Source organism: Oncorhynchus masou, chromosome 30, assembly GCF_036934945.1.
Source record: "Oncorhynchus masou masou isolate Uvic2021 chromosome 30, UVic_Omas_1.1, whole genome shotgun sequence".
Classification (NCBI taxonomy): domain Eukaryota; kingdom Metazoa; phylum Chordata; class Actinopteri; order Salmoniformes; family Salmonidae; genus Oncorhynchus; species Oncorhynchus masou.
In genome coordinates, this window is record NC_088241.1 from 18239858 (window position 1) to 18267510 (window position 27653).

The 27653-nt window shown below is 44.1% G+C and overlaps 3 protein-coding genes across 6 annotated transcripts; 1 reads left to right on the forward strand and 2 right to left on the reverse strand.

Moving 5' to 3' along the window:
- The first annotated feature begins 401 nt into the window (after nucleotides 1-401).
- On the forward strand, nucleotides 402-14275 carry LOC135522221 (protein C-mannosyl-transferase DPY19L1-like). Its single transcript, XM_064948284.1, has 22 exons — nucleotides 402-960; nucleotides 1270-1294; nucleotides 1443-1530; nucleotides 1720-1857; nucleotides 1954-2074; nucleotides 3330-3423; nucleotides 3566-3623; nucleotides 4097-4188; nucleotides 5888-5987; nucleotides 6523-6600; nucleotides 7838-7924; nucleotides 8042-8101; nucleotides 8346-8426; nucleotides 8614-8715; nucleotides 9087-9158; nucleotides 10062-10135; nucleotides 10287-10311; nucleotides 10667-10786; nucleotides 11542-11716; nucleotides 11960-12059; nucleotides 12152-12277; nucleotides 12567-14275. The coding sequence occupies exons 1-22, from the start codon at nucleotides 717-719 to the stop codon at nucleotides 12736-12738; spliced, it is 2232 nt and encodes a 743-aa protein (XP_064804356.1). The 5' UTR covers nucleotides 402-716; the 3' UTR covers nucleotides 12739-14275.
- Nucleotides 14276-14378: 103 nt separating this feature from the next.
- Nucleotides 14379-26443, reverse strand: LOC135522222 (uncharacterized). 4 transcript variants are annotated; one of them, XM_064948288.1, is made up of 14 exons: nucleotides 26311-26443; nucleotides 26075-26148; nucleotides 25571-25847; nucleotides 24914-25065; nucleotides 24687-24740; nucleotides 24312-24594; nucleotides 24036-24205; nucleotides 23870-23893; nucleotides 23500-23565; nucleotides 23049-23331; nucleotides 21612-21763; nucleotides 21393-21491; nucleotides 14927-15209; nucleotides 14379-14770 (listed from the first exon to the last, which is right to left on the reverse strand). In XM_064948288.1, exons 2-14 carry the CDS (start codon nucleotides 26142-26144, stop codon nucleotides 14629-14631), a joined length of 2055 nt encoding a protein of 684 aa, XP_064804360.1. In that variant the 5' UTR covers nucleotides 26145-26148; nucleotides 26311-26443; the 3' UTR covers nucleotides 14379-14628. The 4 variants fall into 4 exon arrangements, with proteins under 4 accessions (XP_064804360.1, XP_064804357.1, XP_064804358.1 ...); XM_064948285.1 differs by having other exon boundaries at nucleotides 26075-26144; nucleotides 26311-26416; XM_064948286.1 differs by having other exon boundaries at nucleotides 24687-24737; nucleotides 26075-26144; nucleotides 26311-26414.
- On the reverse strand, nucleotides 15226-18645 carry LOC135522223 (protein SPT2 homolog). The gene is made up of 2 exons (XM_064948289.1): nucleotides 18212-18645; nucleotides 15226-18157 (listed from the first exon to the last, which is right to left on the reverse strand). The coding sequence occupies exon 1, from the start codon at nucleotides 18623-18625 to the stop codon at nucleotides 18233-18235; it is 393 nt and encodes a 130-aa protein (XP_064804361.1). The 5' UTR covers nucleotides 18626-18645; the 3' UTR covers nucleotides 15226-18157; nucleotides 18212-18232.
- Nucleotides 26444-27653: the final 1210 nt, after the last annotated feature.

Consider the following 27653-nt stretch of genomic DNA (forward strand, 5'->3'; position numbering starts at 1 on the left):
CTTGACACATTGGAAAGAATTAACAAAAAAAACTGTGCAAACTAGAATGCTATTTGGCCCTAAACAGAGAGTACACAGTGGCAGAATACCTGACTACTGTGACTGACCCAAATTTAAGGAAAGCCTTGACAAGGTACAGACTCTGTGAGTATAGCCTTGCTACTGAGAAAGGCCACCGCAGGCAGACCTGGCTCTCAAGAGAAGACAGGATATGTGCCCACTGCCCACAAAATGAGGTGGAAACTAAGCAGCACTTCCTAACCTCCTGCCAAATGTATGACCATAATAGAGATTACACAGATTTGAGGGAAATTACACAGATCCTCAAAGACTTTGGAAATGTTAACATATGTTTCCCACGCCAGTAAAGCCCTTACATTTAATTGAAATTGACAGAGAGAGACAGACAGCGAGAGAGACAGAGACAGACGGGGGATTCTGCTGTGCCACTGTCGCATTAGGATTATATTTACGTTAGAAAAACAACATTTTGAACTGAAGCGTTCTAGCTACCAACTGACACACATGTATGTGTGTTACCATGGCTACTAACGCATGCAGTCTGTATTAACTCCAGTTGGGGGCGAACATTTCAAAGATTTGTGCAGTGAACACATCATCACTCAGGTAGCTAGCAAAATGTGTGGATAGAAGGTACCCATCCAGTTACTTCTACAAAACGTATTTCACAGCCGGAGATTTACGATTATGAAAACATGGTCGTAAAAACTAGAAAACAAAACGTGAAGGATCAACCTCCGCAGCCCAGCGTCGACGACAGAGACAGGAGTCCGTTTGTATCGCCTGGCACCGGGAAAAGTAGACGAGCAGGAAAGGGCACCCCTTTCAACAGCTTGCTTCATAATAAGAATGGACTATTTCCTGGGGTTTCATTCATCAGAAGTAAGCTTGGCCTTACTCCGTCAGCTTTTGTGAAACTCGGAATTACTCTAGTTCTTGGTAAGTGTCACACAACACATATACAGTACTTAGCTAGCTAACAGTACTGTAACGATGTTGCTAACGTAGCTAGGTCGCTTACGTTAGCTAGCGCTAGCTCAAACAGCATACGACGACAGCTAACGTTACTGAGGTTGCTAGGCTGTGCCACGGTCATTGGTGGCTAACAAATGATGATAGCTAACTACAGTAACGTTAAATTAGCTAACGGTAATTATATTATTAACTAGCTGGCTAACTAATATTAGAACATTGATTAAACCCCACAACTTTCTTAATATCATTAACGGTTCTGTTTTTTCTTCATAGCTGCTCTGGCTGGGTATCTACATTGGTAAGTTAAGTAACTAACGTTAACCTCAGTCTAACAACATTTCAGGTCATTGACATGCACTTCCAAGTCTTGAATGTTTCCTGTGTACATTGATTGTAGATAACTAACGTTAGCTAGATATCCTAAAGCCTATTTGTTGTTTCTGTAGGTACCATCTCTCACGCCTCTTTGAAAATGACAGGCACTTCTCACATCTGTCAGGGCTGGAAAAGGAAATGGCATTTCGGACAGAAATGGTAAGTCTTGTGTTGTTGAAAGATGACAGAAGAAGAAACAAATGAAATAATGATGACCTATTCTATGTTTGTGTGATACTGTGTCTTGCAAAATCTTAGAGCCTTGTTTCTGTGGCAGGCCATGAGCCAATACCTGATAAGGGCTTTTGTGTGAGAATTTAATCAAATTGTTATATGATCCTGTTCTAGGGCTTATACTACTCCTACTTCAAGACCATCATTGAGGCCCCAACCTTTCTCAACGGCCTTTATCTGGTCATGAACGATCGGCTTACAGAGTACCCACTGGTTATAAACACACTGAAGAGGTTCAATCTCTATCCAGAGGTAACATTTGTGGAAATGAACATCCTTGGCATTTGATTGGACAACAGACTTTGTTGAGGGTCTTCATGCTGAAATCCTTCCTCCACTGCTCTCTAGGTGGTCCTGGCCAGCTGGTACAGAATCTACACAGATATAATGGAATTCTTTGGACTCCCCACCAAGATGTGTTGGTCCATCAATAGAGGAGAGGGTATGGCTGCAGTGGACGGCTGTGAAGGTACCAATGCTGTCTTGTTTGACCTGAACACACACACACAACTCTCTAGGCCGGATGCAATCATACCAGCTCTATGGGAAATCATAAAGAAAATGAGCGTTATTTCTGTGCCACCAAGCTGCAGTGGTTCATCTGAAATATTAGTTGTAAAAACCTCATTATTGCTGCATATGAAATTGAAAGTTGGCATAACACCAGTGTTCCACTCTATAGAGAGAGAACAGCCAATCTGTTTGATTTTAATTTCAACATATATATATATATATATATATTCCACTGCACTGGATCAATGTTATTTTTCTGAATTGTGGATTTCCAAATGTGTAAGTTTGACTGAATACCAGTTCATTTCAGGAAAATAGAGATCTGTGTCTCCCAAAGGAATGCCATGCAGTTGCTTAGGTTATGAATAATTGCAATCTGTGAGGCTATTTCTTGCTTTCATTGCATTTTAATTGAGCTGCTGCGCAAAGGGAAAGCTTCGTTTTTTAAAAATTTCACATAACACATTTCACATGTATCTGGGCCAACTTCAATGAAATCTATGAATAAGGGGAAAGTGTTTTGTAAGGGGGAGGTTGTTCCCCTTTTCTACTTGTTGAACTGTTCTCTTAACTTGTCATTAGCACTTCATAGCATGTTATATGCGTAGTACTTCTCAGTGTTATATAGTCAAGACTGGAGGCAAATAAGTTACACTTATTTATAATTAAAGGTGTGAATTATGTGAAAGCACACTCTATGTAGTTTGAAGGTGCTGCTGTACAAGTAAGTGCCGCCTGCCTTTTGTTCCTGTTTCCACAAGCTGAGTGCGCAGCAATTTAGAGCAGACTCGGAATAGCCCTTTATCCTCAGCAGTTCTATGGTAGTGAAATGAAAGAAAGCCTCCCACTTCAGGAAAGCATTAAGAAGGCGACTCACTGAAGGCTTCAATGTTTCCATTAGCCTATGTCTTTCACTAAGAGCGAGCCATGTCAGGTATCAATCAATATTACATCATGCTTTCAAGCATCTTATTTTGAGCCATTCCATCAGTCGACTTAACATTTTCTGAAAGTAAGTTAATTTGTTTGGTACAGTAATACAACAAGCAAACTATATTCTCACTTTCATTTCTTTCTGTCCATAGAATAGCATATAGTATTTGAATAGAATCTCTGGTCATGAATCAGTGTTATGTTATGGTCTTTGGCTATTCGAGGTCCTTGCCATTGCCAGTCTCAATCCTAATAGTTTCTCTGTCTGTGTGTGTCAGGTATGGGTGACCCTGCATACTTCTACGTGACCTTTGTGTTCCTCCTCAATGGTCTGATGATGAGTCTGTTCTTCATCTACGGGACCTACCTCAGGTAACTTAACCTTTACCCGCCTTTGATTCTGCAACAGTTGGGCTCAGATTAAGACTTTAAAGTCATTTAGTCACTTTAATGTTCTAATAAAGACTGTTAAAATAAGAAAGGCTGAATTATCCCCCTCCCTTCCCCTCTCTAGTGGCAGTCGGCTTGGGGGTATGGTCACGGTGCTGTGTTTCTTCTTCAACCATGGAGAGGTGAGTGTGTACCGTACAGAACCGTGGAGGTAGACTGATGAGGGTGGAGATGGGGGATGGATACAATGCAGGCAGCCATCAAAAGGATCTCCGTCTCAGCCAGTATCAGACACGCTGAGTAGTTGCTCTATTGTAATAGTCACACCAATCGATACTGACATTTCAATCATACTCTCCTCTCCCCAGTCGCCACCCACTTGTCTCCTTTACCTTCTCAGTCTGCTGGTTTCAATGCAGAAGTGTGAATGTATCCAAATCATTATTATAGGAGCATTGGTGCAGTGTGGGTGTAGGATGAAGACTAAATGTACTGGATGAGATTACTGGATGCATTTTTATGTACAAATAGTTTTTCGCAGTTGTCATTGATTGTGTAGCGGTACAGAAAAAATCCCCTCCTACGCAGCAATGTGTTGTCGCAAAATAAAGTAGGATCGTTTGTTTGTTTGTATGTGTGTGTTTCTGTGTCGCAGAGCACCCGGGTCATGTGGACTCCGCCCCTGAGGGAGAGCTTCTCCTATCCCTTCCTGGTCCTGCAGATGTTACTCCTCACCCACATTCTCCGGTAACTCACCATCCCTATTTCCTTTCGCCTTCCTTTCTCTCCTTCTCTTTTCAATACGCTCTGGCTGCCTCTTTATGTGCTAGTGATATGTAATGTAAAGCAGCGATTCTCAACTGGTGCTTACGAGCCTGCTGCCATCTACCACCACTCAATCAGACTGCTCTATCAAATATCAAATCATAGACTATAATATAATGAACACAGAAATACGAGCCTTTGGTCATTAATATGGTCAAATCCGGAAACTATCATTTCGAAATCAAGAAGTTTATTCTTTCAATGAAATACGGAACCGTTCCGTATTTTATCGAACTGGTGGAAAACCTAAGTCTAAATATTGCTGTTACATTGCACAACTTTCAATGTTGTGTCATAATTATGTAAAATTCTGGCAAATTAGTTCGCAACGAGCCAGGCGGCCCAAACTGTTGCATATACCCTGACTCAGCGTGCAATGAACGCAAGATTGATTTTAAGAAAGGCATTGTTTATGGTTAGGTAGATTCGTGCAACGCTTGTGCTTTTTTCGTGAATGCACATTTGTTAACTCATCCCCGTTTTTGCCAAGTAGGCTGTGATTCGATGATAAAATAACGGTTAACCTAGTAATATCATCGACCATGTTTAGTTAACTAGTGATTATGTGAATAATAAAAAATAAGATAAGTTTAATGCTAGCTAGCAACTTACCTTGGCTCCTTGCTACACTCACGTAACAGGTGGTCAGCCTGCCACGCAGTTTTCTCATGGAATACAATGTAATCAGCCATAATCGGCGTCCAAAAATGCAGATTACCTATTGTTATGAAAACTTGAAATTGGCCCTAATTAATCGGCCATGCTGATTAATCGGTCGACATCTAGTGCTGGCCGTCTCCAACAACCTTTGGTTGTAGAAGGTTTTTGATAGTTTGCGGCTGTCTGAGTAAATTGTATTTATTTTTGTATTAAAAAATACTCCAGTCTGAACTTAAACCAGGTAGATAGTGGGTAGAAATTATAATGCACTTACACGTTTTTATAATTTAATCCCTGAACACCTTTTCTTAATTCACAATATTTCAATATAGAGCTATTAGCAGCACTATCTTGGTTGATTTTTGTGATATCAAGCCAGTGAGGTGACTTTATTAACATTCCTCATCAAGAATATGTGCTAAGTGTAATTATTGACAATTAAAGAGGTGGCTGTGAATGTTGTTCCCTTGTCATATAATTGCTACATTAACTATCAATATACCATTCCTTTTTTTTTTTTCAATATTGGATTTTGCCGATTCTTTATCGCAATGCGAATATTGATTCGCGACTGAGACAACCTAGTTCAATTTGGATCCCGAGGCAAAACCATTGGAGAACCACTGATGTAGATTATAATGAGAGCTCTGCAATTGTTATGATCTCAATTCATTGTGGTCCAGATATCTTTTTTGTAAAGCTTGATGTTGGCAATACCAAAGTTGTTGGTTCCATTCCCGCATTGATCACATTTTGTATTCAGTCTAATTCACTTGGAGTCAAAGTCTCTGCTATTCGACCCCTTTAACTTGTTCTCTAAAGCTGTCAGTGTGAGTGGAGGGCTTGGAGGCTGATCCATTCAGGCTGCCTCTAAATAGAATGTGAGTGTTAGTGTAGGCCTGTGTCGATGGATGTCCTTACCTCTTGCCTCCTGCCCTTTTCCACATCTATCTCTCCAAAGGACACGCAACCCCAGCAGAAAGGCCATGTGGGCGTTGGCCATCTCCAATTTGTGCTTCATGCTGCCCTGGCAGTTTGCCCAGTTTGTGCTGCTTACCCAGGTAAGAGAAAAAGAGGGAGAGATAAATATAGAGAAGGGTGGAGGCTGTGAGAGGAGTGGAGAAGAGGAAGACAGAGTGAGGAAGAGATGGGGATAGAGTGAAGAAGGGAGGCTGTGAGAAAGGGAGAAGAGTAAACTGGTAAAGGGACATTGTAAGAGATGGAGAAGAGGATAACAAAAAAAGAGCAACAGACAGTGAAAACGGAGGGAGGGTGTGAGACAGATGGAGAAAAAGACTGGAGGAGGTGGGGAGGCAGACCAAAGCGTTGAAGGTTAGTCTCACACAAACAGGATCTGCTGGCATCTTTGCTAAGCAACAGCTTTGCTATCAGTCTGGCTAGATTATTATAGCAAGTGTCCCTCTGCTAGCTAATTAGAGCATTATATATGGGGATTTTACCACAAACTGTAATCTAAGTACTTATAGCATCAATGTCTTGTGCTCGAAAATAAGCATGCACCCTTTATTGCAATCATTTCAAGGTTGTTGTATACACTACTTATTGCTTGTATTTACACTTGACTACTTGTTTCAGGTGGCCTCGCTCTTTGCCTCGTACATCCTGGGATACATCAGCCCCACCAAAATGCAGTCCCTCCTAGTGACACACATGGTAAATGTATTTTCTGGTTCCTAACTAACCTGTACTTGTGGGCGTGCATTGTAAAACAGGGCTGTGCGTTCTGCCAAGGAGTGTGTTTGTGTGTGCGTTTTGGACCGTAGCTACATTACTCCTCTCCATCACAGTTCCAGTTCTCCTAATCCTCTAACACAGGCTGTTAGTGTGGATAGCGTAAGGAGCTGGGGAGATAAGAGAAGAGGCCCTTTGTATTAAGATGATGCTGGAAATTTGTGTCGTCGAAGGAGGAGAGAAGAAAGGACATTTTTTATTTATTTATCCGTTATTTTACCATGTAAGTTGACTGAGAACACGTTCTCATTTGCAGCAACAACCTGGGGAATAGTTACAGGGGAGAGGAGGGGGATGAATGAGCCAATTGTAAACTGGGGATTATTTAGGTGACCGTGATGGTTTAAGGGCCAGATTGGGAATTTAGCCAGGACACCGGGGTTAACACCCCTACTCTTACGATAAGTGCCATAGGATCTTTAATGACCTCAGAGAGTCAGGACACCCGTTTAACGTCCCATCCGAAAGATGGCACCCTACACAGGGCAGTGTCCCCAGTCACTGCCCTCAGGCATTGGGATATTTTTTTAGACCAGAGGAAAGAGTGCCTCCTACTGGCCCTTCCAGCAGCATCTGGTCTCCCATCCAGGAACTGACCAGGACCAATCCTGCTTAGCTTCTGAAGCAAGCCAGCAGTGGTATGCAGGGACATATGGCTGTGAATAATTTATCCGCCTGGCAAGAAGTGGCAGCGTGAAGAAAACTGGGACACACACAGGCTTGTGTCCTCGACGACTTACAGCATTTTTAAGCCCACACACATACTGTAGCTAATGATGTAAAATCATTTAAATATTCTAGTGTATATAAGGCACATGGTTACTTGGACACTGGGTCGCCATATTTCCCACTGTCCTGCACCGAATAGCCTGAAGCCATAGGGCTCTTCTCGCATGCTCTATTTCCCTATGTGGATGCATTGTGAACCGCCGGGATTTTTGACCTGGTTACATGTACATTGAACAACACAGCAGGTTTTCTGCCTTTCTTTTTCTGTTTAACAAATCTATGATGAAGTTTACACTCTTACACTTGAGGTCAATGGGAAAGAATGTTTGTTTTCCACAATTTGTAGGCGTGGTCAAGGGGAATTCCTTATTATGTGAATATCGACTCAGACTATGTCACTAAACTTCTTTCCACCCCACTCGATCTCCAGATAACACTTGCCGTGTGCTTTGTTCTGATGTTTGGAAACTCCATGCTGCTGACATCATTCTACGCCTCCTCGCTGGTCTCCATTTGGGTGAGCTGGACTAGCACTCTCCTCATCCTTTCAATGTGTAGAGGATGTTTTTTATGTTAAGCATGGTGTGATGTTGAAAATGGTATGGTGTTGAAATCAGTTCCTTCCTGGTTGCAGGGAATAATTGCCCTGCGGGACAAATTTGCAGAAGCCTTCAAACCTGGCCTCATCACATGGGTAAGAGGTGTGTGTGTGGACATGTATACTATACTTGTGGGGACCAGAAGTCCCCACAAGTACAGTAAACAATCAAACTGGGGACATTTTGCCGGTCCCCACGAGGACAAAAAGTATATTGGTAGAGGGGTTAGAATTAGGGAAAATATGATTTTGAATGGGAATCAATTGTGTGTCCCCACAATGTTAGTAAAAGAAGACTGCGTCTGTCTGTCTCCTGGTTGACTTGTCTGTTTGCTCTCAGGTCATGCTGGGCCTGGTATGTGTTGTCTCCACGGTCATTCTCAAGTTCATGCTGTCAGCTGTCTTTGGAGCCTCTGATGATGTAAGTCTTTGAAAATAGCCCTGTGCATTTGAAACAAAATGCCTTATATTTTGGTGCCTTTTCTGGCAGAATCACTGTGTATTTTGAAACAAGCCATCACTCAAAAGTATGATAGTAATTAAAGTAAATAGGAATATGCTAACAGTATTTGAAGTTGCATCTACTTTTACAACAATTTCTCTCCCAGGCTCACATCAGTAGCTTAATAAAGTCCAAGTTTACCAGCTACAAGGACTTTGACACCATGATGTATACCTGTGCTGCTGAGTTTGACTTCATGGAAATTGAGGTATGAAAGACACTTTGCTGTATTTGGCATAGCAACATGGCACTAGTGTTAGAAGGCATCCTTTCATAGTATTTATTTTATTTTACATTTATTTAACTAGGAAGGTCCGTTAAGAACATTCTTATTTTCAATGACGGTCTAGGAACAGTGGGTTAACTGCCTTGTTCAGGGACAGACTGACATCTTTTTTTTTACCTTGTCAGCTCGGGGATTCAATCTTGAAACCTTTCGGTTACTAGTCCAACGCTCTAACCACTAGGCTACCTGCCGTCCCATTTGGCAGCTCATTTTGTAAAGGTCGTGTGTGGTATGTGTCAGAAATAAATGTTTTTCTCCAGTCCATCTGACGTGTATAACATTGCTCTTCTCAGACCCCACTGCGCTACATCAAGACACTGCTGCTTCCCATCAACATGCTGGTGGTTGCTGTCATAGCAGGACGGGTAAGACTTCATTTGTGTTTCATACACCAGGCACTCCACACAATCCACTGTTAGTGAACAAGGCAGGCATCCTTGAAATGTCATTTCTCCCGTTCTGCTTTTGACATGCCTGTTGAGCTCAATTTGTCATATCTGAGGCAGGCTTGAGAAATGGCAAGATAATTATGTTCCAAAAATATTCAAGAATCTCCTCGAGCGTGTCCAAATGTGTCAGTTTGATCTAATTGTGTGTCAAATGCAGAATTAATAAGACAAGTGCGGGTCTCCCGAGTTGCACAGCGGTCAAAGGGACTACAGTGCTTGAGGCGTCACTTCAGATCCGGGTTTGATCCCGGGCTATGTCGCAGCCGGCGGCAACCCGGAGTCCCATGAGGCGACGCACTATTGTCCTAGCGACATCCGGTTAGGGGAGGGTTTGGCCAGCCGGATGTCCTTGTCCCATCTCGCTCTAGCGACTCCTTGTTGCGGGCCGGATGCATGCACGCTGACATGGTCGCCAGTTGTACGGAATTTCCTCCAACACATTGGTGTGGCTGGCTTCTGGGTTATGTGAAGCAGTGCAGCTTGACAGGGTTGTGTTTCAGAGGACACGTGGCTCTCGACCTTCACTTCTCCCGAGACTACAAGACTAACTACCAATTTAGATAAAGAAATTGGGGAGATAAAGGGGTAATAAAAAATAACGTGCCATTTTGATTCTGCTTGACTTGCTTTGCTAGTGAATAAATGGAGGGCTTCTAAATAGTGATACTGGTAGAAATGATAATGGTTAATTATTTGCTGTGAATATGCTCACTGTTAGCATATAATAGAAGGCGGAATCATCCTGGTCAATGTTATATCCCTTCTAAGGTTTGTCTTTTTTTTTTTTTTGTGACACTGTTTGTCCCTTCTACTCTACAGACCATCCAGGATGTTGTGAGGTTCCTGAGGGAAGGAGAGAAGTATTCTGTCAAACCTGATGACGACGATGAACAGTGAGTATATTTCCCTCTGTTGTAAAACTCACCCTCTTAACAGCACAAGTCAAGGCAAACTTCCATGTGCATTTCGCCCATTCATTCTTATAAAGGCAACACAACTTGACATTTTGACAACTCATAACTTTTTTTTTCACATTTTTCACAGGCCAGAAATGTTGGCAAAAGGAGAGGTAAGCAAGCATCCTGATTTCCCTGAATGTTACTGCTGTATACACCGTGAGTCTCCTCACGCCATATGATTTAAGCCTTCTTTTTTTCCCTTAAATGTGGTAATGTTCATCTGCTTCAGCTACAATAGTAATGATCGTCTAAGTGATTTTCATAACCTGCATACAGAGGCAATTTTTTCCTGCCATTTAAATTGCTCGCTTTATCACCAGTTCTAGCTCTAACCATTGTTTTCTCTCACTTCCTCCATCCATCCCTCCCCCAATCTTGTTCTCTCCCTGTGCCCTTCAACCCTCATTCTCTACCTGGCCTCTTTCTCTCTCTCTATTTATCTCTCTTTCTCTGTCATGGTGTCAGCTGGTGTACCATAGCCTACAGTTGATAGCGTTTGTAGTGCTGGCGATGCTCATCATGCGTCTCAAGCTCTTCCTCACACCCCACATGTGCATCATGGCCTCCTTGATCTGCTCCAAACAGGTCAGTCCCCGACGCCACTCAACATGACACGACGCCACTCAACATGATACGACATGACACGACGCCACTCGACGCGACGCGACGCCACTCGACGCGACGCCACTCTCGACGTGACGCGACGCCACTCGACGTGACGCGACGTGACACGACGCCACTCGACACGAAGCCACTCGACGTGACACGACGCCACTCGACACGAAGCCACTCGACGTGACACGACGCCACTCGACACGAAGCCACTCGACGTGACACGTCGACACGAAGCCACTCGACGTGACACGTCGACACGAAGCCACTCGACGTGACGAAGCCACTCGACGTGACACTCGACGCCACTCGACGTGACGCCACACGAAGCCACTCGACGTGACACGACGCCACTCGACACGAAGCCACTCGACGTGACGCCACTCGACACGAAGCCACTCGACGTGACACGACGCCACTCGACACGAAGCCACTCGACGTGACACGACGCCACTCGACACGAAGCCACTCGACACGACACGACGCCACTCGACACGAAGCCACTCAACACGACACGACGCCACTCAACACGACAAGACACGACTCATCGCAACTCGTGAGATTCAACACACCACAACACAATTAACACTGACACCACACAGATACCGCAGAGTACATAACGTACCAAAGATGGATCACAACACCACTACCACTAGAGACCTCCATCACAGATGCACTACAGACCAATGTTCTCATTGATGCTCATGTGTTGTCTGTCTGTGTGTTAGTTGTTTGGCTGGATGGGGGAGAAGTTCAAGCTCCAAGTGATGGTGTTTGGCATCCTGTCCATCATGGCCATGCAGGGTGCGGCCAACCTGCAGGCCCAGTGGGGCATCATGGGAGAATTCAGCAACCTACCCCAGGAGCAGCTGCTGGACTGGATCAGAGACAACACACCGCCCAGTAAGTAACATCTTCATCCTACCTCTGAAACCAGAGGCTCGAGATAAACAAACATATAAACAAATTATTCTAAATGGCATCCTTCGTTATGGAATTGACTGATCTGACTAGGTTGGATTGGTGAAAGCAATTGGCTGGTAACCTCACTTTCAGGTATCCAGTCCCTTTCAGATCAGTGATCATGACCCATGCCTCTGTGGACTCTTCTCTTAGATGTACTGTTTTGTTTTGTGTGTGGTGCAGACTCTGTGTTTGCTGGAGCCATGCCCACCATGGCCAGTGTGAAGCTGTCAGCTGGCCGGCCCATCGTCAACCACCCACATTACGAGGACGCTGGACTGAGGTGTGGACAGAACATTGATACTACTGTACTTGCTATGTGCTAGGCTAACACCAATTCAGCGTTGTCTAAACGTTGTGGTCTGTTCCACTCAGGGAGAGGACCAAGCTGGTGTATGCCATGTATAGCCGTAAGTCTGCCGAGGTGGTGAAGAGGAACCTGATGCAGATGGAGGTGGACTACTTTGTCCTGGAGGACTCGTGGTGCACCCGGCGCTCCAGGTAACCCTGGGTGGCCTTCCCGTCAGTAACCAACTGCTGTTTACACTGTCATATGTTCTTGTGACATTGTCAACAAGTCATTCCAGTCAGTACAGGGCATTTTTCCAACTCACTCAGAAATGACTGAATTGAACTGAACCCAATTCTGCTGCCAAGTGACCATTTGAACAATCTGTTTCGCAGTCCGTTAATCACAATGTTTTGGTTCAGTTTGTTTCTTTGCTGAAATATTTTCTCTTTCTCTGCCCCTTTCTCTTTCTCCCTTCCTGGCTTTCTCTGTGCTCTCCAGGCCTGGCTGCAGCATGCCTGAGATCTGGGATGTGGAGGACCCTCAGAACGCTGGGAAAGTGCCCCTCTGTACGCTCATGTCCAGGGACTCCAGGCCCCACTTTGCCACTGTTTTTCACAACAACGTTTACAAAGTTCTAAAAGTTCCCAAAGCAACTAAAGAGCTCAGATAACAGCAGGGTCAGCCTGTTTTTGGTGCTACCTTCTAGTATTTCCACCGACCTGGTGCGTGTTTTTATATAGTTCCCTTTCCTTTTGGTCTGTCTCCTTTGGAGGTACCACTGCCACAGCTGCGTTTACGTCTCCCTTTTTGAGGCTCTGTTAGAGCAGTGGACTGACGTGATGGGCTAGATAAGAGTCCCCACTTGTGTTGTGTAAGCACTTCATTTAATTTTATGCGAGCTTATACTAAAAGTTGTTCTTAAAGATAGAAATGCATTTTATTTTTGTGTGTATTAGTACATTTTGGATGTCAGGCATATTTAGTTTTTGTACTTTTATGCCCTTTTTTGCATATTAAGAATTGTCATTATTTAGTGTAATTTTTTTGATTCACTGATGTGTGTAATAATTTTGTTATTTGCCAAAGCAAAGTGTAGTTAGTATAACTACTAGTGTTACAGCTGCAAGTGTCAGCTTAATGTAGCACACCTGAAATGTCCTTTTTAAGAGAAGCGGAATATGATAATCTGCAAACAGATTTTTCCCAACAACCCATTGCAACTTGTAGCAGTGCATTATTTTAAGCATTAGCGTAATGACCTACCACCATATATCAGTGGTTTAGGACCCTGTATTGACATACAGAAAACACTTTTAGGCATCTTTTTGGAGTTGTTAAAGTCATGCCAATTTAGCGTCATTGCTTTGTACTCCACCACAGGAAGTTACGTCATTAATTTGTAGCCTTTTTTTTGCACCTCAGTGGCCTTTGCACATGTCACAACAGCAACGTAATTGAATTCAAAAAAAAAAAAAAAAAATTTTTTTGAATGATTTGAATTGTAATGCGCTTGCGGTTACTTCCCCATTTTATTTTGGGGCTATAGCTGTGAAAGACTACGCCACTCTGGACTCCACTTTGCACTGGTGTGCTCTACTCACTTAAAACCACTTTCCCCTTTTGTTCATGCAGCTCTGAGTCGTGACTGTGAAAGTCCCTTTGCCACTCTGAGGTCAAGGGTCAAACAGGAGAGTGCTCCAGAGCTCCACTTAACTGGAGTGTCGTTCTCATTATCCCTGTGACTCATTCTGCCTTTTTACCAGTGTGGCTTTGAAGTTACTTAAAACAACCCCAGTGTAAAAGCTACAGTATTGTTGGGTACAAATCATCTCACCAATACAGGTGAGGCATTTTAGCAATAAGCTGTTCGTTACTCAGACTTTACGGTTTCTACATATTATACAACATTCATCAATTGTAATAGTTTCAAGCAACGTTTTCAATTAAATGCAAGAAGTTTATTTCAATGTATTCTGCTATTTCTGTGACTGTTCATGAATAGCACAGCAAGTGTTTTATGCTAAGTTTATTTTATATATACAGTAAGGTACTGAAGTGATCTTGAAAGCAAAATGCCTGTTTTTAGTGGTGGAGTGGTGACCACACAATTTGAAATATTTTGACATCAACATTTCTTGTGACAGGCCTAGCTTTGTCTAATGCTTGTTGATTTCATCTGTATTTTGAAAATAAAATGTTTATCAGCATCTTTCTTTCTCTTGTTTTTGATTAACAGTGAAACCAATGTGAGTTTTTGCTGGTTGATCATTTGAGAGAATTGGATATTAAATTCATTAAATGGTTTCTGGATTCACAGTAACAAGCCTTTATTAATAGAATACACACCTGAATACAAATGTGACTGTTTATAATTTGGCTATAATACGGCGTCCGCCTTCAAAGAAAACTATTTGAGATTCCACTGGGTATGATGAGAAATAGTGAGTGACTTTCTCCACACTTCTCAAAATATTAAGTGATTCTGTAGTTAGATGGTAACTATGTTGGCCTTATTTGGAACTTTCCTGTAAAAGGAGTAATTTCAAATTGGTTAGGGTCATCACTTTCCCCCATACACCTCTACCTCGCACAGTGCCAGGTACTTCTCTCTGCCTGGGAGAACGATAGTGACATAGTGTCCCTCCATGTTACATGGAATATCCATTGGCTGCCCTTCTCTCATCTCGGAGATCACAGCACACCTGAAACGCACACATACCAGTAAGTTAGAGCATACAGCCAGAGGTTTTTTCTGATCATGAAACCTGCAATCATTGATGTGAATTCACCACAACATCTCTAAAACGTGACTGCTGTGGATCATCTAAGCCAAGGCTTCATGAATCATATCTTCTCACAGTGGATTGGTCGTGCCGTTGTTCTCCAGGGAGTTTCCAATGCGGATCTCAGCCCCGTTGATCTTGTGGAGACAGCAGTCCCCTCTGTTGGTGATGGTGACAAAGGTGACTTGGTATGTGTCCAAAAGGTCCACTCTCCACCAGGGGTTGGTTTCTGCCTCCGTGTGGCTGCAGGAGCCAACATGGTACAGTGGGTTACGCTTCCTGTCGGTGGCATTGCTGGCAGCACCGTGGCTGACATACTGGGAGGAATGGACCTCTATTCCACCGGAGACTAGATTCTCTGAGGGGGACACAAGAATTAGGGGGGGAAACAGTGCCTTCAGAATTTAGTCTTACCCCTTGATATATTCCACATTTTGATGTGTTATAGCCTGAATTCAAAATGGATCAAACAAAATTTAAAACATGATAATCTACACAATAATGACAAAGTGAACAAAATGTTTTTATTTTAACAAATGTATTTGAAATGACACAGAAATATTTCATTAACCTAAGTATTCAAACCTCTGAGTCAATACTTTGTAGAAGCACCTTTGGCAGCGATTACAGCAGTCAGTCTTTCTCGGTAAGTCTAAGACAGGGATTATCAAATTAGATCCACCCGTGGGGTGATTTATTTAAAAAAAAAAAATCAGGGGGCCGGAACATTATTGCAAATAATTTGAATAACTGCAAATTGACCACAGGAAGTATAAATACATGTTTTATTAAAATATTATCTTTTCAAACCATGCAAACATTTGTATACGGTCACAAATATAGGGAATACTTTGGAACAGATTTCCAAAACTAAAATCACTTGGAGCTGATTTGCTGGTATTTTTACGGTGTTTTATGTCAAAATAATAATAATAATATATACAGCACCAGTCAAAAGTTTGGACACACCTACTCATTCAAGGGTTTTTCTTTATTTGTACTATTTTGTACATTGTAGAATAATAGTGAAGACATCAAAACTATGAAATAACACATATGGAGTCGTGTAGTAACCAAAAAAGTGTTAAACAATTCAAAATATATTTGAGATTCTAAAGCCACCCGTGTCTGGTGGAAAGCAGACAGGGCCAGGTTTTCTAGAATTAGGTCCATTCAATGTATTTTTTATTCAGAAAAACTGTCAGTGATTGGGTGCAGAGATGTTGCGGAACGGAGTTTACTCAAAAAGTCAAGCAAAAATTCCAAATAAGAACATACATACACACTAGCACATACAACAACCACTTAAGACACCAACAATCACAGACAGAACAGAAATGTATGCCAGAGGGTTAAATAAGGAACATGATATGGGAACACCAGGTGTGTGTAATACAGACAAAACAAAACGAAACTGAAACATGGATCGGTGGTGACTAGAAAGCCAGTGACGTCGACCGCCGAACACCACCCGAGCAAGGAGAAGGGCCGACTTCGGCGGAAGTCGTAACACACTCCCCAGTTCTTAACCATTACAAGCATACCCATAACATGATGAAGGCACAACGATGCTTGATAATATGGAGAGTGGTTCTCAGTAATGTGTTGTATTGGATTTGTCCCAAACATAAGACTTTTTTATTCAGAACAAAAAGTGAATTGCTTTGCCATATTGTTTGAAGTATTACTTTAGTGCTTTTGTTGCAAACACAATGCATTTTCTATTATATTTGTATTCTGTACAGGATTCCTTCTTTTCACTCTGTCAGTTAGGTTAGTATTGTGGAATAACTAGAATGTTGTTGATCCATCCTCAGTTCTCTCCTTTCACAGCCGTTAATCTCTGTACCTGTTTTAAAGTCTCCATTGGTTTCTTGGAGAAATCCTTCCTTCCTTTCCGGCAACTGAGTTTGTAGTGAGTGGGTGTATTGATACACCATCCAAAGTATAATTAATAACTTCACCATGCCCAAATGGGCAACTTGTTAAGCAAATGTTTACTCCTAAACTTATTTAGGCTTGCCATAACAAAGGAGTTGAATACTTACTGACTCAAGACATTTCAGCTTTTGTTTGTTACTCATTTGTTTAAAAAAAACGTTACGGGTGTCACGCCCTGGCCATAGTTTACTTTGTATGTTTCTATGTTTTCGTTGGTCAGGGTGTGATCTGAGGGGGCATTCTATGTTGGATGTCTTGTTTGTCTATTTCTATGTCTGGCCTGATATGGTTCTCAATCAGAGGCAGGTGTTAGTCATTGTCTATGATTGGGAACCATATTTAGGTAGCCTGGGTTTCACTGTGTGTTTGTGGGTGATTGTTCCTGTCTCTGTGTTTTGCACCAGATAGGGCTGTTTGCGCACATTTGTTATTTTGTTAGTTTATCGTGTATAGTTCTTTATTAAAATAAAATTAATCACAACTACACTGCATTTTGGTCCGCTCCTCCTTCCCACAAGGAAAGCCGTGACAGAAACACCCACCACAACAGGACCAAGCGGCGTGGTAACATGCAACAGCGGCAGCAGGAGCAACAAAGAGAGGAAAGGACATGGGAGCAGATTCTGGACCACACTACGTGGGAGGAAATAGACAGGTGGGCAGCCGACCCAGGAGGAGTGCCGCAGCCCGCTTGGGATTCGCTGGAGCAGTGCGAAGAGGGGTATAGAAAAATGGAGTTGGTGAAGCAAGCACGGCGGCCCGATAGGAAGCCCGGGAGTCAGCCCAAAAAAAATCTTGGGGGTGGCTCACAGGGAGTATGGCGACGCTAGGTAGAAGACCTACGCCAACTTCCTGTGGTTACCGGGGGGCTAGAGAGACCGGGCAGACACTGTGTTATGCTGTGGTGCGCACGGCGTCTCCAGTGCGGGTGCATAGTCTGGTGCGTTCTATTCCAGCTCTGCGTATCGGCCGGGCTAGATTGAGCGTCGAGCCAAATGCCATGAAGCCGGCTCTACGCATCTGGTCCCCAGTGCGTCTCCTTGGGCCGGCTTACATGGCACCAGCCTTACGCTCGGTGTCCCCGGTTCGCCTGCATAGCCCAGTGCGGGCTATTCCACCTTGCCGCACTGGCAGAGCGACCGGGAGTATTCAACCAGGTAAGGTTGGGCAGGCTCGGTGCTCAAGAGCTCCAGTGTGCCTGCACGGTCCGGTCTACCCAGTACCACCTCCACACCCCAGCCCTCCGGTGGCAGCTCCCCGCACCAGGCTTCCTGTGCGTGTCCTCGGCCCAGTACCACCAGTGCCAGCACCACGCATCAGGCCTACAGTGCGCCTCGCCTCTCCAGCGCTGCCGGAGTCTCCCGCCTGTTCAGCGTAGCCAGAGCCTTCCTCCTCTACAGCGCTGCTGGAGTCTCCCGCCTGTTTAGCGCTGCCAGAGCCTTACGCCTCTACAGCGTTGCCGGAGTCTCCTGCCTGTTTAGCGCAGCCGGAGCTGCCAGTCTGCATGGAGCTGCCAGTCTGCATGGAGCTGCCAGTCTGCATGGAGCTGCCAGTCTGCATGGAGCTGCCAGTCTGCATGGAGCTGCCAGTCTGCATGGAGCTGCCAGTCGGCATGGAGCAGCCAGAGTCGCCAGTCGGCATGGAGCAGCCAGAGTCGCCAGTCGGCATGGAGCAGCCAGAGTCGCCAGCCAGAGGCATGGAGCAGCCAGAGTCGCCAGTCGGCATGGAGCAGCCAGAGTCGCCAGTCGGCATGGAGCAGCCAGAGTCGCCAGTCGGCATGGAGCAGCCAGAGTCGCCAGTCGGCATGGAGCAGCCAGAGTCGCCAGTCGGCATGGAGCAGCCAGAGTCGCCATGGAGCAGCCAGAGTCGCCATGGAGCAGCCAGAGTCGCCAGTCGGCATCAGAGTCGCCATGGAGCAGCCAGAGTCGCCATGGAGCAGCCAGAGTCGCCATGGAGCAGCCAGAGTCGGCATGGAGCAGCCAGAGTCGGCATGGAGCAGCCAGAGTCGGCATGGAGCAGCCAGAGTCGGCATGGAGCAGCCAGAGTCGCCAGTCGGCATGGAGCAGCCAGAGTCGCCAGTCGGCATGGAGCAGCCAGAGTCGCCATGGAGCAGCCAGAGTCGCCATGGAGCAGCCAGAGTCGCCATGGAGCAGCCAGAGTCGGCATGGAGCAGCCAGAGTCGGCATGGAGCAGCCAGAGTCGCCAGTCGGCATGGAGCAGCCAGAGTCGCCAGTCGGCATGGAGCAGCCAGAGTCGCCAGTCGGCATGGAGCAGCCAGAGTCGCCAGTCGGCATGGAGCAGCCAGACTCTTCCAGATCCGCCAGATCTGCCAGACTCTTCCAGATCCGCCAGATCTGCCAGACTCTTCCAGATCCGCCAGATCTGCCAGACTCTTCCAGATCCGCCAGACTCTTCCAGATCCGCCAGATCCGCCAGACTCTTCCAGATCCGCCAGACTCTTCCAGATCTGCCAGTCAGCCAGACTCTTCCAGATCCGCCAGTCAGCCAGACTCTTCCAGATCCGCCAGTCAGCCAGACTCTTCCAGATCCGCCAGTCAGCCAGACTCTTCCAGATCCGCCAGTCAGCCAGACTCTTCCAGATCAGCCAGTCAGCCAGACTTTTCCAGATCTGCCAGACTCTTCCAGATCCGCCAGTCTTCCAGACCCGCCAGTCTGCCAGACTCTTCCAGATCCGCCAGTCTGCCAGATCTGCCAGACTCTTCCAGATCTGCCAGACTCTTCCAGATCTGCCAGTCTTCCAGATCCGCCAGTCTTCCAGATCCGCCAGTCTGCCAGACTCTTCCAGATCCGCCAGTCTGCCAGACTCTTCCAGATCCGCCAGTCTGCCAGACTCTTCCAGATCCGCCAGTCTGCCAGGATCTGCCAGAGCCTTCCTCCTCTCCTGTGCTGCCGGAGTCTCCCGCCTGTCCGGCGCTGCTGCCGGAGTCTGAAGAGCCCCTCTGTCCCGAGCTGCCCCTCTGTCCCGAGCTGCCCCTCTGTCCCGAGCTGCCCCTCTGTCCTGTGTTAAGTAGGGTTGCCGTGGCTGGGAGGTCACGGAAGCGGACAAAGTGGGGGAAGACTGCGGTGAAGTGGGGGCCACGTCCAGCACCAGAGCCGCCACCGCGGACAGAGGCCCACCCAGACCCTCACCGATAGGTTCAGGTTTTGCGGACTCCTTGGGGGGGGGGTACTGTCACGCCCTGGCCATAGTTTACTTTGTATGTTTCTATGTTTTGGTTGGTCAGGGTGTGATCTGAGTGGGCATTCTATGTTGGATGTCTTGTTTGTCTATTTCTATGTCTGGCGTGATATGGTTCTCAATCAGAGGCAGGTGTTAGTCATTGTCTCAGATTGGGAACCATATTTAGGTAGCCTGGGTTTCACTGTGTGTTTGTGGGTGATTGTTCCTGTCTCTGTGTTTTGCACCAGATAGGGCTGTTTGCGCACATTTGTTATTTTGTTAGTTTATCGTGTATAGTTCTTTATTAAAATAAAATGAATCACAACTACGCTGCATTTTGATCCGCTCCTCCTTCCCACAACGAAAGCCTTGACAACGGGATATTGTGCCAGTGACATTTTTTGTTGTTTTTATCCATCTTAAATTCAGGCTGTAACACAACAAAATGTGTAAAGTCAAATGGGTGTGAACGCTTTCTGAAGGCACTAAGTATGAGACTGCATTTACACAGGCAGCCCTATTCTGATATTTTTGTCCCAGTCACATCAGATCTTTTTCAGAGCTAATCTGATTGGTCAAAAGACATATTAGTGAAACAAATATCAGAATTTAGCTGCCTATGTAAACACAGCCTTCGTGACAACATTTTGTAGACTATGTGGGTAATTTACCAGGCACTGTATCAACTGGACGTTGTGTCTCAAATGATATTTTCTCATGATCAAATGTCTCTTCGTCTGTATTGTTTTGATTATAGGTCTCTTCAGTGGAGAAATAGAAGACTAGAAGTAAGGGAAATCAATGCAACAGCAGAGTTGAAACGAACACATGTCAACTCATTTCAGGCCTAATCCTAATGCATGAAACTTGAGGTAAATACATGATTTTAAGTTAGGATTCGGCCTTCCGTGAATCAACTGTGTTGAAATGTAATTGACCCATTGAGTTGGTTAGAGGGAGCATTTGTCCCAAAGCCTGTTTTAGCATGTGCAGCACCATTGAGGACTTTCACCATTTTGAAGTAATCAATTGGGTAGGACTTGCTATGGGTTAAGGAAGGGTCACAGTAGGTCAGTAGGAGGGTTCAACCAATGAATTATCCTCCTGAGCAAACATTCCATAACTGCAGGTGGCAGTACATCTATCTGTTCAAACTTTACACACTCCAGCAAAGTAGGTAGTGGTGTGTACCTTTTCAGTTTATTTTGATACTGCCAATACACTCATAGAAGTAGAAGAAGAAGACATTGACTACTTTAAAATAGGGACAGCCCTCAATGGCGCTGCCCATGCTCAGAAAAATGACATGGTGAATATGGAATATTGTGTCAAATCCAAGCCTCTGGTTAAGGATTTCTGATTTCTGGTCCTAATTTTAGCCTGGAGGATACTGTATGATTGGATGTAGGAGTAGCTGACCTTTCCGAATAGCCGGCCTTCCGAGGGATATCAGAAGATCCCACAACCAGGCCAGGTTTGGAGCTGTAACAGCTGTCTCGGGGGCAGTTGAAGGCAGGCCTGGAAAAAGGAGGACACAGGAAGAAGGGGAGTGGAGTAAAAACAAATGTACATCGGTAAACGATAATAAAAAAGGCATCTGCTGGAGAAGGTGTACATTCTGAACGATGGAGCCCATACCTGCCTGAAAGGTGCTTGCTTGCACTTCCACCTCACACAAAGTCAAGTACTTCTCTTTTCCTGGGAGGAGAATGTTGACATAGCGCCCCGATATCCCACCGCACGGAAATGTCCTGCTTTGCCCAGCAGGGATGTATGGAATCCTGGCACACCTACAGGCATAGGAATCTTGAGCATTGTTATGTGTTACAAGATGATTACAGGACAAACAGTATTTGCTCAAAATAAGGGATCAGGGACGAGTTTCCTGAAAGCTTAAAGGGGCAATCTGCAGTTGCTACATCCATTTTGGGATGTATAAATGAATGATATATACCCAATGATTCTTGAAGAACATATCTTATAAATGCCTCATGAGTTTAGTTCAACTGTCATAGCCCATCAGAACCAAAAATATAATTTTGTTTTATCCAATGTTCTTAAGCATAGTAAATTTAAACAAACTATATAGCCTCAAAACATGGTTCCAACTATAATTTTGATATCATAGCTGGTCAGTCATTGTATCCATAGCTACAGTTGAAGTCAGAAGTTTACATACACCTTAGTCAAATACATTTAAACTCAGTTTTTCATAATTCCTGACATTTAATCCTAGTAAAAATTCCCTGTCTTAGGTCAGTTAGGATCACCAATTTATTTGAGAATGTGAAATGTCAAAATAATACTAGAGAGAAGGATTTGTTTCAGCTTTTATTTCTTTCATCACATTCCCAGTGGGTCAGAAGTTTGCATACACTCAATTAGTATTTGGTAGCATTGCCTTTAAATTGTTTAACTTGGGTCAAATGTTTCAGGTAGCCTTCCACAAGCTTCCCACAATAAGTTGGGTGAATTTTGGCCCATTCCTCCTGACAGAGCTGGTGTAACTGAGTCAGGTTTGTAGGCCTCCTTGCTCGCACTGATTTCTTTTGATTTTCCCATGGTTTCAAGCAAAGAGGCACTGAGTTTGAAGATAGGCCTTGAAATAAATCCACAGGTACACCTCCAATTGACTCAAATTATGTCAATTAGCCTATCAGAAGCTTCTAAAGCCATGAAACCATTTTCTGGAATTTTCCAAGCTGTTTAAAGGCACAGTCAATTTAGTGTATGTAAACTTCTGATCCACTGGGATTGTGATACAGTGAATTATAAGTGAAATAATCTGTCTGTAAACAATTGTTGGAAAAATATCTTGTGTCATGCACAAAGTAGATGTCCTAAACGACTTGCCAAAACTATAGTTTGTTAACAAGAAATTTTTGGATTGGTTAAAAAAAAAGTTTTAATGACTCCAACCTAAGTGTATGTAAACTGCCCCTTTAAGTCTGATTAAATCCTCATAGTTGATGAGTTATGGAGATGGCTGGGTTGTTTAAGGGAGAGTTGTGTTACCGGGATGACACATAGTGGGTTGTATAGCCAGCCAGAAGTTGTGTTACGAAGATAACTCACAGTGGGTTGCTATTGCCGTTGTTGAACAGTGAGTCCCCAACGTGGATCTCTGCTCCACTGATCCTGTCTGAGCAGCAGTCCCCTCTGTTGGTAATGGTGACGTAGGTGACATTGTGGGTCTTGCTCAGGTCCACCCGCCACCAGGGGTCGACCTCGGCTTTCGTGTGGCTGCAGGACCCCTCCAGATACCGGTTGGTCCAGCTCAGGTCAATGGCATTGTTGGCATCTCCAAACATGTCCCACTGTGACGACTGACTGGCTATCCCACCAGTGGCTGCATTCTCTTCACAGAACAAACAAGATTAAAATCATGGGTTTACAAATGGTTCATTGTCAGTTCAAGATGCAGTACATAGCTGTACTAATCAGCGATCTCAATGAAAACATTTCTCAAACAGTGTTGCATTCTCTATAATACAACAAAAAAAATTAAAAATGTATATTGTGTTACCATATCGAGTCTTATGGTCTGGGCATAGAATGGCTTGCCCTCTCTTCATATCTTGCACCTTCCTGTCTACAGGAAACATGACAGTACATAAAGGTTTGAGTCACAGGCTTTGAACCCACACTGTTAAGAGACAGTTAGCCATGGCTTCAAGTCATCTAATAGCTACCATGTAGGCAAGTGTAAAAGGTAGTTGTTGTGAAATTGTTAGATTACTTGTTAGATATTACTGCATGGTCGGAACTAGAAGCACAAGCATTTCGCTACACTCGCAATAACGTCTGCTAACCATGTGTATGTGACCGATAAATTTTGATTTGATTTGATGTCCAACAATAACACAGATATATAGTAACTAAAGCCCTGTACATACCAGAGGAAAGATGTTCATTCATATCTGTAAAATGACCAAGAGAATTGTTGTAATTTAGAGGAATAGGTCAAGTTTGACCAAATGTCATGATTTTCTCACCCTAACAAGCTTATAAACTTAGATGAAGTGATCACATATTGCCCCTTCCGTTAATTGATGACAAGACCATATAATGTCTGCTCCTCACCAGGACGGCTGCCCACATTCACCTCCACCTCACACAGTGACAGGTGTTTATTGCAGCCCGGCAAGAAAACGTTCACATAGCGACCCTCGATCCCACTGCACTGAAAGGTCATGACCTCCCACGCGGGATATGAGGAGATCACAGCGCACCTAAAGAAGGAAATTGAACAAAAACACATGGTATAAACAGGCTTTTGATCTCAAATCTTAAACACCAAATGCGCTCTGTGTTATATTTGCTCATGAGGCTCCTCACAATGGATTGCTGTTGCCATTATTCTGCAGCGAGTTTCCAATGTGGATTTCAGCACCATCGATCATCTCTGGATCAACGTCTTCAATGTTTGTGACTGTGATGGAGGTGACATTGTAAGCTCGCTGCAAGTCCACCCTCCACCATGGGTTGACTTGGGACTTGGTGCGGCTGCATGATTTGTCTTTGTACATGGAGAGGCGTCTTCCATCCACGGCATTGTTAGAGCCCCCCATGTAGGAGTACTGGGAGGATTGGCGAGTCGTCTTCTTTAAGGCAACATTGTCTTTAGGGAAATAGAAGGTTTACACTTACCAATGCAGTACAAAGATCCATTAATTTATATAACATACTTATGTGGTATAGATCTGGGTTTACCTGTAACAGGAACAATTAAGTTGAGTTCTGAAGCTTGAGTTGGTCCCATTTCTTCTTATAAGACACAATGAAACATACATGAGAGTTATAACGTACAGGTCTTATCAACCATTTATAGCTAATCAAAAAGGAAAATGACCACACAAATGGATCACCATCAAAATATGTATCTCTATATGTGTATGATCACTCTGTTAGGTTATTTTCTTCCAGGTTTTGATGCGTACCAATAGGAGCAGGATGAGCATTCACCTCCACTTCACACAGGGTCAGATATTGCATGTATCCTCTGAGGAACACATTGACGTATTGCCCCTGCATCCCGTGGCATTGAAATGTGGTGGAGCCCCCTGCGGGGATGGAAGATATCAACGCACACCTGGATGGAACAGTTAGACGTATTAGGAGGAGGTGGATTCCTCGTATCCTCTATCCTCGCCTCCTTTTTAAAACCCAGTTGTGGAATAATTACAGAACAGTTATCCTTGAGTAAAAGTAAATATACTGCAGTAAAAAAGATAGAAGTAAAATTATCTTTACAAGTGTGTGAATTGGACCATTTTGTTGTCCTGCCTGAGTACTTTTGGCTGCCAGGGAAATGTATGGGAGTGAAAAGTAAACATAAAATAGGAATCTAGTAGAGTAAAAATTGTCAAAGGCATTTTTATTAAATCTACTTTACGCAACTGTCAAAACCCACTGGATAAGAAAGTCCTAGTGGAGGCACCTTGAACCTTCTCCTCAATACTATTGAGAAGCAGGTGAAGAGATCGGATGTGAGGAATAACAGAATTGTGACATAGCAGACACCTGGGCTATCAGCCTGGGCATACAACATTATTTTCCTCTAAAGCTCAAATGTTGGATGAAGGACAGTGCCATACCTGGGGTTACTGTTGCCATTGTTCTCCAGGGAATTTCCAATGCGGATCTCAGCCCCGTTGATCCTCTCTGCAAAAGTATCTCTGTTGGTGATGGTGACGGAGGTGACTTGGTATGTCTCCAGCAGGTCCACCCTCCACCAGGGGCTGGTCTCTCCCAAAGTGTGGCTGCAGGAGTGATATTCGTAAGTTGGGTTCCATATTCCATCAATGGCTCTTTTTGCAGTGCCTCCATAGGATGTGGAGGATTGGGCTGCTTTGCCCCTCAGAGCAACATTCACTGTGGGCCAGAAGGAGAATAGTGAGGATAGCTATTTAGAACAGAGATTAACCATAAATCATGTTACCATCTGATAATCTCCATACATGTTATAAAATCGTTTTTAAATACTGTTTTTAAATATCCACATTTGAAATAATGACACTATTTTCATGCGTTAACTTTCCATATAGAACAATAGAAAATAGATTCCCATGGGACCCAACAAGGTAAAAGCGTTGACCAACCTAATTCATCTTCAGAGCACCTTCCCATTCCCAGAATCCCCAGCAGGGAGAGTATAATTACGTCTTTCATCTTGCTGACAGAAACAAATAGGAAAGGTTCACAGATGAACATCAACAGATTCATTCTGTTCACCAGACAGTTCTTTGAAATGTCACAGATCAGATAAAACATGTGACTGACACAGTTTGCAGTAGGCTACTCAAAATGAAGTTAGCATGTACATTTGGGAACTTACCGTGGAAGTAATGCGTTTGCTCTGCATTAGAGGGGACTCTGGGTCCTCAGGGACGGGCAGAAATGGATTGAACATAGGAAGGGTCCACTGACCTCGGAGTCACTATGATTGCGATGTACAAAGAACTGTTTACTTTTCAAAAGTGGCGAACAAGACTGTGCCATGGAGCATTACATATACAGAGCCCTGACACAGATATGTCACATTTAGTCATCTTGTACTTTTTGTGTGAACTGCACTTTTTGATTTCCTTGTACAGTCTGCTTATGAGTATGTTCATAAGACATGATGAAGCTTCACAGACACACTAAGACGGCCTTGATTGCTGTAAAGGCTCAGTGGAACAACCTGGTGACATCAACCTGGCCATTGCCCAGTCATCATGTACAGTCCAAAACCACCTCTAAATCAGTCCTACATGGTGAGATAAAACTAATTGTATATTTTGCAAAAAGGCAGGCCACTGAACACCACTGAATAAATATAGCAGCATTTTATAATCACGGTATGCAGTGTCCTTCACCCACTTCATATCACAAGAGGAAGAAATGTTTGCAATACAACAGCACCATCATATGGTTCAAAAGAGGAACTTAATTTCATCTCAAATATTGGTGGAAGTAAAACAAAACCAAAAATCAAGTATATGATTTAATAACTGTGTAGGTGTGTTTTTGGTTTTACAATCCTTGTGGTGACCAGATATCACAAGGATAGTAAAACGAGGAAAAGTTGGACAAGTGGGGACATTTCTCGGGTCCCCACAAGGAAAAATGCTATTTTAGGCTTAGGTTTAGGGTTACAATTAGGGTTAGGGGTTAGGTTTAGGGGTAGGCTTAGGAGTTAGGGTCATACTTAGGTTTAGGGGTTAGGGAAAATAGGATTTTGAATGGGAATACATTATTCAGTCCAACAAGGAGGGTAAAACAAATGTGTGTGTGTGTGTGTGTGTGTGTGTGTGTGTGTGTGTGTGTGTGTGTGTGTGTGTGTGTGTGTGTGTGTGTGTGTGTGTGTGTGTGTGTGTGTGTGTGTGTGTGTGTGTGTGTGTGTGTGTGTGTGTGTGTGTGTGTGTGTGTGTGTGTGCGCATGCACGCATGCGTGTGTGTAGATGACCAAGATTAGTGCTCTGCTTGGCATGTTCACCGCCCACACCATCCCACTGAAGAACTACTCAACTGAGCTGGACATTGAGGAGAACACAGACATCCTTCTGCTCAGTCCAGTGGACCAAATGCGGTCTAATATAAATATGTATTACATATGCTCATCATGTTTTAACTATTGTTGCCTTGTTAATTAGTCATTGACAACAGTCTTGCTTTGAGTAAAATAAATATGTAGAA

What these genes read in the sequence shown, in the direction of transcription:
- LOC135522221 (XM_064948284.1), top strand. Translation starts at nt 717, where the DNA reads ATGGTCGTAAAAACTAGAAAACAAAACGTGAAGGATCAACCTCCGCAG. An exon ending in TGGCATTTCGGACAGAAATG is followed by an intron (nt 1,531 to 1,719) that starts GTAAGTCTTGTG and finishes ATCCTGTTCTAG; the next exon opens with GGCTTATACTACTCCTACTT. An exon ending in CCCTCCTAGTGACACACATG is followed by an intron (nt 6,601 to 7,837) that starts GTAAATGTATTT and finishes CTCGATCTCCAG; the next exon opens with ATAACACTTGCCGTGTGCTT.
- LOC135522223 (XM_064948289.1), bottom strand. Translation starts at nt 18,625, where the DNA reads ATGCCGACTGGCGACTCTGGCTGCTCCATGCCGACTGGCGACTCTGGC.
- LOC135522222 (XM_064948285.1), bottom strand. Translation starts at nt 26,385, where the DNA reads ATGTTCAATCCATTTCTGCCCGTCCCTGAGGACCCAGAGTCCCCTCTA. An exon ending in TGCTCATCCTGCTCCTATTG is followed by an intron (nt 24,741 to 24,913) that starts GTACGCATCAAA and finishes GTGTCTTATAAG; the next exon opens with AAGAAATGGGACCAACTCAA. An exon ending in AATGGCAACAGCAATCCATT is followed by an intron (nt 24,206 to 24,311) that starts GTGAGGAGCCTC and finishes TTCCTTCTTTAG; the next exon opens with GTGCGCTGTGATCTCCTCAT.